General features: G+C 51.2%; 1 protein-coding gene across 1 annotated transcript in view; it reads right to left on the reverse strand.

The window, feature by feature from the left end:
• The window catches only part of LOC144737472 (RNA binding protein fox-1 homolog 2-like), a 60,138-nt gene that overhangs the window by 25,208 nt on the left and 18,676 nt on the right, over positions 1-16,254 (reverse strand). Inside the window, 3 exon segments of the mRNA XM_078620188.1 lie at positions 5,387-5,440; positions 7,351-7,500; positions 7,503-7,634. Coding sequence (XP_078476314.1) covers positions 5,387-5,440; positions 7,351-7,500; positions 7,503-7,634 — 336 coding nt within the window.

Consider the following 16,254-nt stretch of genomic DNA (forward strand, 5'->3'; position numbering starts at 1 on the left):
GGTGAGTGATCCACGGGTGAGGGGTAAGGAGTGGTGGGTGAGGTGAGGGAGGGAGGGAGAAGGGAGTGAGTGAGTCAGGGTTAGAAATGCCAGGGGGGCCCCCAATGACACCTCGTGCACAAACAACGACAATCAGCCCCAGCCCACAGCAGCGCCCCACAGCCACAACTTCCCCACCGCCTCCCCCTCCTTTACCTGGCCTGGCACACACACATGGGGAGCCCCGAGGGGGGAGGTGGGGGGGAGAGGGGGCGGCGGTGGGAATTGGGGGGGGGAATGTTGTCTAAAGGGGGATCTGAAAGGGATAGGCGTCGATAGGGGTAGGGGGGGGGTAAAGGGACAGGGTGGGGTGGGGGCGATTTGTGTGTCGTTGAGTCCCACGATCTGTCGGGAGAGATCAGAGTGTCACAAGGGAGGCGAGAGCCTCCGCCGGGAGAGGGATTTCGTTTGTGAGAGGATACTCCTGCGGGGGAGGGGGGAGGGTGGGGAGGGGGACTAGGTCCTGCAGACCCAGGTCTGCAGGCCCAGGCCCTGCAGGGCTAGGTATGCAGGCCTAGGTATGCAGGGCCAGGTATGCAAGCCTAGATATGCAGGCCCAGGTCTGTAGGCCCAAGTTCTGCAGGCCCAAGTTCTGCAGGGCTAGGTATGCAGGCCTAGGTATGCAGGTCCGGGTCTGCAGGCCCAGGTAGGCAGGTCCGGGTCTGCAGGCCCAGGTCTGCAGGCCTAGGTCTGCAGGCCTAGGTCTGCAGGCCTAGGTCTGCAGGCCTAGGTCTGCAGGCCAAGGTATGCAGGGCTAGGTATGCAGGCCCAGGTCTGCAGGGATAGGCATGCAGATCCAGTTTCTGAGGTGCAACATTCTGCAAGGATAGGCTTCACTCGACTAGCTTGGCAGAGCTAGGCTCTACAAGGTTAGGTTCTGCAAGATCAGATCCTGTGGGGCCAAGTTCTGCAGGCCCAGATTCTTCAGAGCTATATTCTGTAGGGCTAGGCACTGCAGCCCAGATCCTGCGGGGCTAAGATCTACAGGGCTACGTTCTGCAGGCCCAGATCCTGCAGTGCTGTGTTTTGCAGGGTTAAGTTCCCTGAGGCCAGATTCTGCAGGGCTAGATTCTGCAGGGCAAAGCTCTGGAGGACTAGGCTCTGCAAACCCAGTTCCAGCAGGGCTAAGTTCTACAGGGCTATGCTCTGTGGGGCTAAATTCTGCAAGCTCAGGTTCTGCAGGGCTAGATTCTGCAGGCCTAGGTATGCAGGCTAAGGTTCTGCAGGATTATATTCTGTGGAGTGAGGTTTCACAGGGCTATGTCTAGGTCCTGCAGGGCTACACGACTCCAGCGGCTCTGAGTGAGGGGGATGGGGGTGGGTGAGGGGTGGGAGAGGTATAGCGCATGTGTGTGTGTGTGTGCGAGCACGCGTGTGTACACACATACATAAAACAACAAGAACAAAGATCGCCCGCCCCCTCCCCCACCCCCAAATGTGGCCTTTAACAGTTGCTTGTGCTCGACATTTTTGTCTGAAGGGTCACCCAAGACAAGAAAGGAACCGCAGTGCAGTTCTTCAGGAACTGCTAATGGTTTAACTTTTTACGCACGATGCCCAGCAGTTGCGTGCTTTATGTCTGCGTTTCTCTGCGTGTGTGTGCATGTGTATGTGTGCATCTTAAGCGGTAGTGTAGTAGTGGTTCGCGCCACGCTGCGCTACGAACCCGGCGACCAAAGTTCGATTCCTGCTCACGGCCAACACAAGTGACGATTATCTGAACCGGTCCTGGGCCTCCTAGGTCGACTCAGCCTCAAATGAGTACCTGTGGTGTGTAAACATTGCTGCTGGAGAGACCAAGGTGGCTGGTGTGGTGCTGGCCACCCATCCCCCTCGTGTGCCACGGTACCGGCCTTCATAGGTGCCCGCTAACATCACTTGCCCCAACACTCTGTCCAGGCTATACGGGGGATCTTTGTCTTTGTGTATGTATCTGGATTTCTTTTTTGCATGTGGCTTTCCTGGGCCTGATAAGATAACATCCTGTCACGATTATGGGTTCTTTCTCATCGCGTACCAGATTTGATTGCTCGCGGACACGCTTCGGTCGGTCATATTTCGGAAAATTCCAGATCACACCACATCAGACACGAATGATAGCGGCGCTCTCTCTCTCCCCGTTTTCAGGTGCCAAGGGTTTCCATTGTGTGCAGCGAAGAGTTTTTTTTTACAACCACCCATTAACAGACGGCAGCGCGAGTGGCTGAATAAAGCGCCAAAACACTCATGCATGGGTGAGATCCAAAGCGGATTAAGTTTGCTCAAAAACCCATTTGTCGTTCCCGAGCAGCTTAAGACTGCTAAAGGCATCCAACCTCTTAAAGATACATGGAGCGGTTCCCTGTGGCAACATCTGAATCAATGCGTGGTTGGTGCTTGCTACGCTCATTCAATTCTCTGCTTCCATTTCATTAAATTAACGGGGAAGAAGCTCCATGGTCGAGGCGCCTCCTCAATATATTGGGCATTTCCACCCCCCCCGCCCCCCCCCCAAGGCTGAACAATTATTTTGAATTAATGCGATTAGCAAATCGCAAAGGCTGCGATTTTTTTTATGATTTTAAAAGTTCTATTACTTTATTGGAATTGTTTCTTTTTTTATTATAACTTTTTTTATTTAGCTTAACAATTGTTCTATGTTTGATTGTTCTATTTCAATTACATTTGTTTTTCTAAATACATGTTGGAAGCACTTCATCTTTTAAGTTCTCATACTTGCATTAAAATATATAGAGCAGTTTATATTTTTATGGTGGTAATGCTCCATCACATATTTTAAATCTATTACACAGTGAATATTGAACTGAAGCTTGACTACAAAAAATGTAATCGCAAATAAAATCGCAATATGTCAGAAAAATCGCAATTAGATATTTTCCCCAAATCGTTTAGCCCTAACCCCCCTCCTCCTCGTTCAGCCTCACCTCTTCCGCTATATACTCCGCCCCTTCCTCATTATGTCACGCCCCTTCCTATTTATGCCCCGCCCCTTCCTATTCCAGCCCCGACCCTTCCTCTTTAGCTCCTGCCCCTTACGACGGTCACGGAAATCGCCTTCCCTTAAAGCTGCGATAAGAATCAGAACAATAATAACAGTGGTGGCCCCTTGGTTAACGATGTTAATTGGTTACATGAAAAACCATAGTTTTATTGAAATAATCATTCATTAAATATGAGAAATTACACGTTAAAGGGATTCATTTGTTCCAAGACGATAGGAAGTCGATACCTTTTTATACCATTAAAAGCATCGTTTGTAATATTTAAAACACGCAAGTTTAATAAAGGAACGTTAGAAGAATGTATTAAGTATTTAAGAGAGCTGTTTCCATAAGCAAATCACCAGCAAACATTGAAAAGCTTAGCTAGGTCCGTTTGCTCTCAAAACTGCTCATAAAAGGGGGCAGCTGAGATCTGCCAAATCTCCCACTTAGGAGCGCCCTACGATTGGTGCTCAAATTGGTGCGGTCCGCGTGACATATCGTAAAGAAAAAACATCATTCGAAAATGTATCATCCGTGAAATATAAACGGACCCAAGGTGTGCGTGTGGTGTTTTTTCTTTCTTTCTCACGTGCCGGTCTCTAGAAAGTCTCCCCAGTGGGGGTTGTGAATCGATTCGCTCCCACCGTTATTGGATCATTGTCTGGCCAGCCCAACTACAGCTGTTGGTGGGGGGGGGGCGGTACACCTACGAAGGCCGTCGCCAGTCACATCAGCATGGCAGAACCAATTGACGTGCTCCCAATGGTGATGTTGTCAATGCAAAAAATCACACCCACACACGGGCTACTGGATGATCATTTCAGGCTGAGTCGACCTATCGGGAGAGGCCCACCCACGACGGGTAGATATATTCACCGGCGGTTCCGCACGCGTGTGTAGACACACGCACATCACACACACAGATGTACTCGTGCTGGTGGGTGCAATGTGTTGTGGCGTTGGTAGTGGTGGTGGTGGCTGTTGCGTTGGTTGCAGGTAGTGATTATATTTGTGGTTGCTGTGGTTGTCGAGGTTGCAGGTGGCGTGTGCGGTGGAGGTGGTTGCACTTTGTGGCTGCAGCCGTGCATGTGGTGGGGGTGTGTCTGTGGTGGGTGGGTTATCGTGGTGGCGTTGACGCTGATGGTCGTGGTGGTTACGTCACCGCCACTTAGTGGCAAATGGCGGTTGTTGTTGTGTTGGTGATTGAGCCGATGATCGTTGTGGTGGTGGTTATTTGGTGGTGGTTGCTGCTCAATTGTGGTGATGGTGGTAGTTGTTTTCTAAAGTCATCGTCGTTGTTGTTACGCCATGGCAAAGTCACTCCTCTTGCCTGCCTCAATCCATTCCAAGCGGCCGCTAGAGGGCGACGCATCACCACGTCTCCTCTGCCCATAGACTCAACACTACCCATAGACTCAACACTACCCATAGACTCAACACTGCCCATAGACTCAACCCTGCCCATAGACTCAACACTGCCCATAGACTCAACACTGCCCATAGACTCAACACTGCCCATAGATTCAACACTGCCCATAGACTCAACCCTGCCCATAGACTCAACCCTGCCCATAGACTCAACCCTGCCCATAGACTCAACACTACCCATAGACTCAACACTACCCATAGACTCAACACTGCCCATAGACTCAACACTACCCATAGACTCAACACTGCCAATAGACTCAACACTGCCAATAGACTCAACACTGCCCGTAGACTCAACACTGTCCATAGACTCAGCACTGCACCACTGACTCTGCACTGCACCAGAGACCCAACACTGCCCATAAACTCAACAGTGCACCATAGATTCAACACTGACCATAGACTCAACACTGTCTATTGACTCAATACTGCACCATAGAGTCAACACTGCCCGTACTCAACACTGCACCATAGTTTCAACAATGCACCATAGACTGAACAATGCACCAGATTCAGCACTGCACCACTGACTCATCACTGTCCTTCCACTCAACATTGATCAGACAACACTGCCCATATACTTAACACTGTACAATAGACTTAACACTGCACAATCGACTGAACAATGCACCAGACTCAACAATGTCTATAGACTCAACACTCCACCAAACTCAACACTTCCCATAGACTAAACACTGCACCATAGAATCAACACTACCCATAGACTAAACACTGCACCTTAGAATAAACACTACCCATAGACTAAACACTGAACCATAGACTCAACACTGGCCACAGATTCAACACTGCACCAAAAACTGTATGGGTATGTGGCTGTGTGGCTGTGTGGCTGTGCGGCTGTACAGCTGTGTGGCTGTGCAGCTGCGCGGTTGTGTGGGTGTGTGGCTGTGTGGTTGTTGTTGGGGGTTGTGTACCTTGGAGCCTCGTTCATTGAATATGATCTCCACATCAACGATCGCTCCGAAGCGCTGGCAGAGACAACACAGAGATCACGACACAGAGTGAGTGGGTAGTTGGGCGAGTGGGTAAGTGGATGGTTGGTTGAGGTGTTTGAGTGGGTGGGTGTGTGAATGAGTGGGTGGGTGCGTGAATATGTGGGTGGGTGGGTGGGTGAGTGAGTGAGTGGGTGTGTGAGTGGCTGAGTGGGTAAGTGAGTGAGTGGGTGAGTGAGTGGGTGAGTGAGTGATTGGGTGAGTGAGTGGGTGGGTGGGTGGATGGATGGGTGGGAGAGTGAGTGGGTGGGCGGGTAAGTGAGTGAATAGGTGGGTGGGTGAGTGGTTAGTGAGTGGGTGGGTGAGTGAATGAGGGGGTGAGTGAGTGGGAGGGTGGGTGGGTGAGTGACTGGGTGGTTGGGTAGGTGAGTAAGTGGGTGGGTGGGTAGGTGAGTAAGTGGGTGGGTGGGTGAGTGGGTGGGTGGATGGGTGAGTGGGTGGGTGAGTGAATGGGTGGATAAGTGAGTATGTGAGTGAGTGGATGAGTGGGTAGTTGAGTGAGTGAGTTGGTGAGTGAGTTGGTGAGTGTTGGTGAGTGAGGGAGTGGGTGTGTGGGTGGGTGAGTGAGTGCGTGTGGGTGAGTGAATGAGTTGGTGACTGTTGGTGAGTGAATGAGTGGGTTAGCTGGTGAGAGAGCGGGTGAGCGAGAGGGTGGGTGAGTGGACGAATAAGTGAGTGGGTAAGTGGGTGAGTGTGTTGGTGAGTGAGTCTGTGAGTGTGTTTGTGAGTGGTTGCGTGAGTGGGTTGATGGGTGGGCGAGTGGGTAAGTGAGTGGGTGGGTGAGCAGGTGGGTGGGTGAGTGGGTGGGTGTGTTGTGAGTGAGTGGATGAGTGTGTTGGTGAGTGTGTTGGTAAATGGTTGATTGAGTGGGTGAGTGAGTGGGTGAGTGGGCGGATGCGCGAGTGGGAGGATGGGTTGAGTGACTGGGTGGTTGGGATACGTGAGTGAGTGGGTGGGTAAGTGTGTTGGTGAGTGTTAGTGAGTGAGTAGGTGAGCGAGTGAGTAGGTGAGTGGGTGAGTGTGTTGGTGAGTGTGTTGGTGAGTGTGTTGGTGAGTGTGTTGGTGAGTGTGTTGGTGAGTGAGTAGGTGAGTAAATAGGTGAGTGAGTGTGAAGGTGAGTGGGTGTGTTGATGAGTGTGTTGGCGAATGATTCAAGAGGTGAGTGAGTGGGTGAGTGGATGATTGTGTTGGTGAGTGTGTTGTTGAGTGAGTGAGCATGTTGACGAGTCTGTTTGTGAGTCTGTTTGTGAGTGTGTTGCTGAGCGTGTTGCTGAGCGTGTTGCTGAGCGTGTTGCTGAGCGTGTTGCTGAGCGTGTTGCTGAGCGTGTTGCTGAGCGTGTTGCTGAGTGTGTTGCTGAGTGTGCTGCTGAGTGTGCTGCTGAGTGTGCTGCTGAGTGTGTTGCTGAGTGTGTTGCTGAGTGTGTTGCTGAGTGTGTTGCTGAGTGTGTTGGTGAGTGAGTGTGTTGGTGAGTGAGTGTGTTGGTGAGTGAGTGTGTTGGTGAGTGAGTGTGTTGGTGTACAAGTGTGTTGTTGAGTCTGTTGCTGAGTGTGCTGGTGAGTGAGTGTGTTGGTGAGTGTGTTGCTGAGTCAGTGTGTTGGTGAGTGAGTGTGTTGGTGAGCGAGTGTGTTGGTGAGTGTGTTGGTGAGTGCGTTGGTGAGTGCGTTGCTGAGTGCGTTGGTGAGTGCGTTGGTGAGTGCGTTGGTGAGTGTGTTGGTGAGTGTGTTGGTGAGTGTGTTGGTGAGTGACTGAGTGTGTTGGTGAGTGTGTTGGTGAGTGTGTTGGTGAGCGAGTGTGTTGGTGAGCGAGTGTGTTGGTGAGCGAGTGTGTTGGTGAGCGAGTGTGTTGGTGAGCGTGTTGGTGAGCGTGTGAGCTGTGCCTAGCTCACCGTGAAGAGGGCCCGCAGGTCGTGCTCACGGTAGCGGAAGGGGATATTGGAGACGTGGAGCCTCTTGGGAGTGGCGGACGACGAGGAGGAGCACGAGGTGGAGGAGGTGGTGGACGACGGAGGGGGTGGGGGCCCCCGTGGGGGAGGGGCTGGCAGGGGGGTGGGGGGGGAGGAGGCAGGGGTGGGGGTGTCGGGGGGGGTGCCACAGCCACCACACCGCCGCCGCCACCGCCACCAGAATCCCCCGGGGACTCATCCATGGTCCGGGGCACAGCGCCCTCCGCCTGATACACGTGGGAGGGGAGGGTGAGAGGCACGGGGGGGGGGGGAGATTGGGAGGGAGAGGGGTGGACACAAGGGGGGGGTGGAGACACGGGGCTAGTGATTAGGGAGGTGGTTAATGAAACTAAAGATTTGCATCAGGAGTAGGGTTGGTGCATCGCTGCGATGACGTCCGTGAGTTTATGGGTCTCTGTGCGAGGCTATGGGTCTCTGTGTGAGTCTATGGGGCTATGCGTGGGGCTATGGGTCTCTGTGCGAGTCTATGGGTCTCTGTGTGAGTCTATGGGGCCTCTGCATTAGCGTAGGGGTTTGAGCTCACGGCCACCAATAGACACAGTGATAGCGAATATTCGAACGGGTCCTGGGCCTCGCCTAGGACGACTCAGCCTCAAATGTGTACCTGGTGCTGTACGTGTAGTAAACATCGCCACTCCAGGTACTCATTTGAGGCTGAGTCGACCTAGGGGAAGAGGCCCAGGACATGGTTCGAACGTTCTCAGATGTTCAACTGAGTGGGGACTCTAACTCAGGTCGCCGGGTTCATAGTGCAGCGCGCTAACAGCTACACTACCACAAAGACAAAGATCCCCCGTATAACCTCTAACAGACTGTCGGGGCAAGTGCTGTTAGTAGCAAGTAGCAGCACCTACTACACTATTATTATTACACGCTTTTATTTAACCCACTCTGTCTGTTGTTGTCGTTGTTGTCGTATCCTCAAATCGTGTAACTCAATTGTAACCCACTTCCCAATGTGGTATCGACTGCAAACTTGGTATACTTATGTCATACTGATGACAAAACTATATTCTATCAAAAAAATAAAAAAAGTATTTTTAAACATTCATTTTAAATGTTATGTTTCGGCTTGGGTCTAACTGTCCACGCTCAACTCACGTTGGCTGTAAATCACCACGGTACCTTACGCTATGGCAAGCTTTGCGGCCACTTCCCGGAGTCGTGGATTTCTGCCATTAAGAGTAGGGTACATTTAATTAAAGCGAGTTTTAAAAAAAAGTATTTTTAAATATTACTTATTTGTGGCCAGGTGTAAGGACTCCACTGAGCTAATTAGTTCCTTTCCTGAAGCGACCTGGCCATCACAAAGGATAGCTCAACGAAAGTGGCTTCACATCACGTGCAAATTTATAGCAGCGGGCAAAGTACTCTGAACGCACAGTGACGTTGATTCTGAATACGGACGGAGAGAGCAAAATGCGACCACCACGGGCAGAGAGACACGCAAACTCCATATGTACAGCAGGCATCGCCAGGGTCAGGATCGAATCCACGATCCCTCCTGCATACCAGGCGATGGAGTTAACATCTCCCTAAGCCACCGTGGTGCTCCCGATGAAGGCCGGCACGGAGCAAGAGGGGACAACTCACCGCACCCAGGTACTCAATTGAGGCTGAGTCGACCTAGGAGAGGCCCAGGACCAGTTCAGATAATCGTCACTGGCGTTGGTGGCCGTGAGCGGGAATCGAACTCGGGTCGCTGGGTTTGTAACACAGCGCTAACAGCTCCACTGCCACAAAGACAAAGCTCCCCCGTGTAGCCTTTAACAGACTGCTGGGGGCAAGTGCCGTTAGCGAGTAGATGCAGCTTTGAAGGCCGGCACTGTGGCACACGAGGGCGTGGGTGGCCAGCACCACGCCCGGCCGTCTTTGTCTCCCCCAGTGTTGATGTTTACTATACACACTGCACCAGGTACTCATTTTAGGCCGAGTCGACCTAGGGGAGGCCAGGACCGGCTCAAATAATCGTCATCGCTGCACCACCGCTCCCAAACACGACCGCCACCACTACAACTACCACAATCGTTAAAGCTGTTACCACCACCACCACAACCATCAACGCCACCACAACCACCATCACAACAACTACCACCACCACCACACCCAGTCACTCACCGACTGCCCCACGTGTAACTCGATCAGCCCATGGCCCCTTTTACTTATTCAGAGAATTCGGCAGCCCGCGGCCCCTCCCCCCAATCCCCCACAGACGGCGCCAACCACCACAGCCCCTCCCACCATCCCCCCACAGCCCCTCCCCCGCACCTCCCCCCTCGCCCTACCCCCCATAGCCGCAACAACAACCGCCATTCGCCACTAAGTGGCGGTGACGTCACCACGGCACTTGTGCCAGGCTATGTACACGTTATGGCCACGTGAAGTATCGAACGCCAGCTGGCAGGAGGTCAAGGGGCAGACCCAGCAGGTGCCAAGGAGTTGGGTGACTGAGATGGCTCGCCGATGCACCACCTGTGCCCTTTACCGTGCCTAATTGCTGTGGTTTAGTCGCACAGCACTCCACTCGTTGTTGTGAGCATCGCTCCTCTGCCCTCCGTTGTTGTTGTTGGAGGGCGACTACTCCAGTAGCGTCATTCACGAGCCTCCTCCATAGAGGCCGATCTTGACACCGCTGGAGCCGGTCATCGGCAAGTCCACTCAGCTCCACGTCCTCCTGTACCACATCACTCCATCTCTTCTCCAGCCCGTACCGCGCCCGTTTAGCCCCCTCTATCCAGCCGAACAAAAGCTGTTTAGCCATGTGGTGGGTGGGCATGCGGGCTATATGACCCAGCCAACGCAGCCTTATCTGACGGAGGAGCTTACTGATGGGACTGTGTCCAGATCTTTCAAAGATGTGCGAGCTTCTTACACAATCCAGCTTGGTTAAACCCAGGAAGGATCGTGGGCAGGCCAACTGGCGAAGGTGTTCCATTAGCAGGGTCTACGTTCCGCAAGCATAGAGAACGGAGGTCATGACCATGGCCGAGAAGACCGAAGCTTCATGTGGAGCGACAGACCAGGTTAGCTTCAACCCAGCTGATGAAAAGATAATGCTGCTCGACTGATTCAGTGAGACCTCTGCTGTCAATCTGGAGCTGGTCATAAGCATACTGCCCGGCTTGGAAAACTCTCCAATTTCTCCAAAACTGCCCCATCAACAATGCGGAGTTAAGGGGGTGGAGGCAGGTACTTAGTTTTGGTGGGGCTGATGGTAAGGCTCCACCTCTTAGTGGCACACTCCAGATAGAGCAGCAACACCTCCAACTCCTCCTCTGAGTGAGCAGCAATCACCAGATCATCAGCATACCTAACATGGTTGGCCATCACTCGACTGCAGTCGGGCATCGATCCGCCTCCCAATGTATCTGTACCAGATGGAGATTCGTCCGATACAGCCATGGAAGGCTTCTTGAACTATTTGGTCGAAAAATATGTTAAATAATGTAGGAGCCAGAGGACATCCCTGTCGCACCCTAAAGTGAACAGAGAATGGCTCTGACTCCCAGCCATGCAGCTTTACCTTGGCCTGTCCACCATCATGAAGGTCCTAAATGATTGTGTGCAGCGTATCAGGGACTCCGATACCAAAAAGAACAACCCAGAGCCTAGGCCTATTGATGGTATAATCGGCCTTGACCATGTCAATAAAACGGACAAAATATGGCATCTGTGCAGGACCTCCCTGGACTGGAAACATATTGGGTCTCCGCAAGCATCTCCTCCACGTGCCTGGCAAGGGAATGTTGAAAAATCATTGCCAGGACCTTTCCCAACACACTGAGGAGGCAGATGCCCCTGTAGTTACTTCAGTGTGTGCAGTCCCCCTTCTTGAAGATGGGGACCACCAGGGCATCCTTCAGCTCTGGCCGGCGCTTTTCTGGTCTCAGACTCTGGATCGCCTTCTGTACTTCCTCAACAGGTGGCACTTCAGCCAGCGACTGACAGGGAGTAACTACTTCGAATATTTGAGGTACCGCAGCCTGAACAGTCATCCCCACTTTGCCCCATAATTTTTTATGGATTTTACATCCCCAAAGATCTCAGATATGTTCAGCAAACCTGGAAACCTGTTCCTGGGGGTCGGAGATCGGCTCAACATTCTTTCCCTTAAGGATGGTAATATGTGTGGCGCTGCAAGTACATTTTTTGATGGAATTGAAGAGAAATTCGTGATCATGGGCTACTGAGGCAGATTCCATCTCCTCAGAAACCCACGACCACCACTCACCCTTGCAGCACCGCACAGCTCTCTGAACCTCTGAGCGAAGGCTGCGGTAAGCCTCCCCCTTCTCTGACGTTGGATGCTGTAAATGGTGAGAGTTGGCTTGTCGTTTTTTCTCTGCCAGGCAGAAAACCTCCTCGATCAGCCAGGGTCTTTGGAGAGGTTTGGACTGTGTACCCATAGGAACCATTGCAGCTGCATAAGCTACAGTCCTAAACCTCACCCACAATCATCTCGGCATCAGGAGGGGAGGGGGACAATGCAAATTCCGGCTGCAGGCGATGATGAAAATCTCACTTGTAACCTTCACCATCAGCTAGTTGAGACCAGGCCACAGTGGGTTTGAACGGGGTCCTAGATGGACATCCACCACCGGAGTGGAAGAATTGCAGGCACCTATTACAGATGACAAGCCAGTGGTCAGTGAGCAGATCAGGTCCATGGTCCTGGTGTTAAGGACATGGGCTTGCATGGTCCATCACGATATAGTCCTTGCTTGGACCCGGTGTGCATCCATGCCGTTGTGTGGATGCGCCGATGATGGAACAGCGTGTTGGTGATTACAAGCCCATGAGCTATACAGAAGTCTAGCAGTCCCCTACTGTTATTATTGAGCTGATCTGGCCTATGACTTCTAATCACTCCAAATCCAGCAGCCTGCGTCACGACTCACTCAGGGATCAAAGTCACCCAACAGGATGACTCTATCCTGAGGGGCTACTTTAGCTCGCACCTGTGATAGGTCATAGAAGGCAACCGACTCATCAGCCTTGCCTGCATCCCTCCACTGATGTTCATCTTCAGTGGGGTCATAAGTAACCACCACCATAATTTCTCGCCTCCTGTTGAAGGGGAGGCGAGCCCACAGTAGGCTTACAACTTTCCTCACCTCACCACCATGCTCCCATGCACCCTTCATTATTTCGTTCACAAGAAGAGCCACTCCGTGTAGTTTGGCAGTTTCGCTGGCCCAGGTAGAGGACTGTCCATCCCTCCATGGTGACTGGAGCCAGTACCAGTCCACCGGACCTCCCATATTCGACAGAGGTCCAGGAAGTACTCGTCCAGCTCCCGAAAGAGAACTGGCAGCCTCTCTCCTCTGCAGCGAGCACTCGAACATCCCACGTGGCCATTCAAGAGTGGCTTTTCGCTGTATCTAGAAGAGCTCTGAGCGGTGGAGAGGGGATTCAGTTAACTGTGCCACGGCAGCAAGGAGATGTTAATTACCTCGCTTGGTATATGGGAGATTCGATCCCGATCCCGACGATGCCTGTTCTATATTTAGAGTTTTTGTGTCTCTCTACCCGTGGTGGTCATGTGGGTGGTTTCTACAGGGTCCTCCACGTTTTCCTGCCTCATTTACAATCAACGTCACGAAATTCAGCGGATTTGCCTTCTGCTATACTTTTCCATGTAAAAAAAAATGGAAGGAACCAGAAAGAGGGAGACCTGCTAACAGCGTAATGGCAAGACAATGACATCAGGAGATTGGTGCCAGAAAGATGTGGACACTACTTGAGTAGATTGGCACTACATGACAGAGAGAGGAAAGTGGAAACAACAAAAAACTAAACACGCAGTAGTGGGACACCTACTACGGGCTATCTGCCCCATGGATCGTGATGACGATGATAATACACGACACTATTATACACTACACGATACACTGCACTGTTATACACTAAACAATTATACACTACGGTATACACTAAGCTATAATACACTACACTAATATACACTACGCTATACACTACACTATTATACACAACACTAGTATACACTACGTACGTATGTTGACATGTTTTCGCACCGTACACAGCCAATTGTGCTAATCTGAGGTGTAGTGTTGAGACTATGGGCAGTATTGAATATATGAGCAGTGTTGAGTCTATGGGTAGTATTGCGTCTGGGTAGTGTTGAGTCTATGGGCAGTGTTGAACTCAGTTCTCTATCTCTGTGGTCTAGCGGTTATCATAATCGAAAGGTGGAAAGGGCTCAACAAGGCCCCCTTTGCATCAGTCCGGAGCTCCATCTGGCCACTGGGCACTTGCGAGCGGGCCCATGAGGGTAACTCTCAACCACCCACAGCGTTAACGGCCAGCAACAAGAGAAACATACAAAAAACCGGGACAGCCCCCATATAGCCTGTAACAACAGACAGTTGGGGACAAATGCTGCTCGTATCAGAATCAGAATATGGGGACTCCTCTACTTATCAACATTTGACTCATGAAATTTCAGAGATACGAAAAACCTGTCTGTAATGTCCGGTTGCCTGTCAGGACCTGAGTGTTGTAAGTTCAATTGCCGCGCAAAAGATGGTGGTGGTGGCATCTACATCTGCAGAACATGAAGAACCAGTGGCATCTAACATATACAGACCGTGAAGAACCAGTGGCATCTACATATGCAGAACATGAGGAATCTGTGGCATCTACATCTGTAGAACATGAAGAACCAGTTGCATCGACATCTGCAGAACATGAGGAACCTGTGGCATCTACATACGCAGAACGTGAAGAACCAGTGGCATCTACATATGCAGAACATGAGAGACCAGTGGCATCTACATCTGTAGAACATGAAGAACCAGTGGCATCTACATCTGCAGGACGTGAAGAGCCAGTGGCATCGACATCTGCAGAAGATGAAGAACCAGTGGCATCTACATACGTAGAACATGAAGAGCCAGTGGCATCGACATCTGCAGAACGTGAAGAACCAGTGGCATATACATCTGCAGAAGATGAAGAACCAGTGGCATCTACATCTGCAGAACATGAAGTGTCAGTGGCATCGACATCTGCAGAACATGAAGAACCAGTGGCATCTGCATCTGCAGAACATGAAGTGCCAGTGGCATCTGCAGAACATGAAGTGCCAGTGGCATCTACATCGACAGGAGAATATACAACTTTTAAAGCCATACCCATGTTTAGTGTACATAATGCACAACATGTTTAGAATTGACAGGAGTAAAGTTGGACTTATGAACAAATCGACGTATGATCAGACCTCTGGAACCTAACTTGTTCCTAAGTCGAGGAGTTCCTGTATTTATTTACACTGCAGGAGGAATTCTATGAGCTATAAAACTCTTTTTCACAACTGTCCAGTAGAGGTGAGGGGTAGTAACGTTACAATAACAAACAATAATAAAATAACGATGATAGTGCAAATTAGAAGATAGGTAAACAAATCACACAAACACAAACAAATACGACACTAAACCATCCCCATTTACCAGACAAAGCACACTGAAATATTCACTTATTTTAAAGAAGAGACCTTGATTATCACAAATGATAGCAACTCAACCAAGTATCAACCGATATCACCATCGCGTGGAAACATTTATCGTAGTCGCCAAACGACTCTAAAACGTGTGTTTCTACAGACTCATAGAGACCCGCAGACCCACAGAGACCCATAGAGATTCATACTCGGATACCCACAGATATCCAGAGGCCCATATACTAGAATAGAGATCCTCATACACCCACAGAGACTTATACTCTTCGAGACCCATACTAAACTATGTTTACTGGTAGGAACCACCTGGTTCCACCAGCCCACAGGGGATTATTGTGTCCGTTCGTCGTGCATCCAAAAATGGGAGGGGTGGGGCTGGGTGGAGAGGGGAGGGTGGGGAGGGGCTGGGTGGGGAGGGTGGGGCTGGGTGGGGAGGGGCTGGATAAGAAGGGTGGGGCTGGGTGGGGAGGGGCTGGTCACCCCGTGGTGCCCTTATAAAACTCAACGTTTAACCTACTCACGCCGGCGTGTGCCCGCTCTCACAGTCGGGCATATTTGCAGAATACACCATGCCGCCGTTGATCCTGGCCGTTGACCGAGCAACCCAACGTTCCTACCAGCTCCCTCCGCAGGAATGTGTTTTTGACCAAGTGTATGACCTATGACCATCACAAATGATAGCAGCTCCACAAAAGTGGCCCATGTCCACATGGACATAGTCGCAAAATAATTAAAAATAATCTTAACGCGTGTCGATTCTAAACGTGGACGAAAAAAACCCGGAAAACGTAGAGGCAAAAAATGTTTATGCGACCACCATGGGGAGAGAGAAAGAGAGACACGCAAACTGCAAACATACAGCAGCAGGCATCGTCAGGGTCGGGATCGAAACCCCGACCTCCTGTATACCAGGCGAGGTAGTTAACATCTCGCACCCTATGAAGGCCGGCACGGTGGCCAAAACCACCACGCCTTGAGGAGATCTTCACCACACACACGCCGCACCCAGGTACTCATTTAAGGCCAAATCGACCAAGTGGAGGCCCAGGAACGGCTCAGATAACCGCTATCACTGGGTGTTGAGAGTGAGAATCGAACTGGAGTCTCTGCTGGGTTCATAGCGCAGCAGCGCTGACCGCTACTACACCACCGCTCCCCAAATATACAAAGATGCCCCGTGTAGCCTTAACAGACTTTTGGGGGCAAGTGCCCTGAGTAGCGAGTAGTGAGCACTGATGGTGTGTGGGGATTGGCCAGCATCACCACTCCCGGTGTATTAATTATTTTACCCCCACTGAACTATGTGTCGCTATTTATTCAGAAGCGACCCCGGGTATCAGAAATGATAG

The sequence above is a fragment of the Lampetra planeri genome, chromosome 69 (assembly GCF_965212315.1).
Source record: "Lampetra planeri chromosome 69, kcLamPlan1.2.h2, whole genome shotgun sequence".
In the NCBI taxonomy this organism is placed as follows: domain Eukaryota; kingdom Metazoa; phylum Chordata; class Hyperoartia; order Petromyzontiformes; family Petromyzontidae; genus Lampetra; species Lampetra planeri.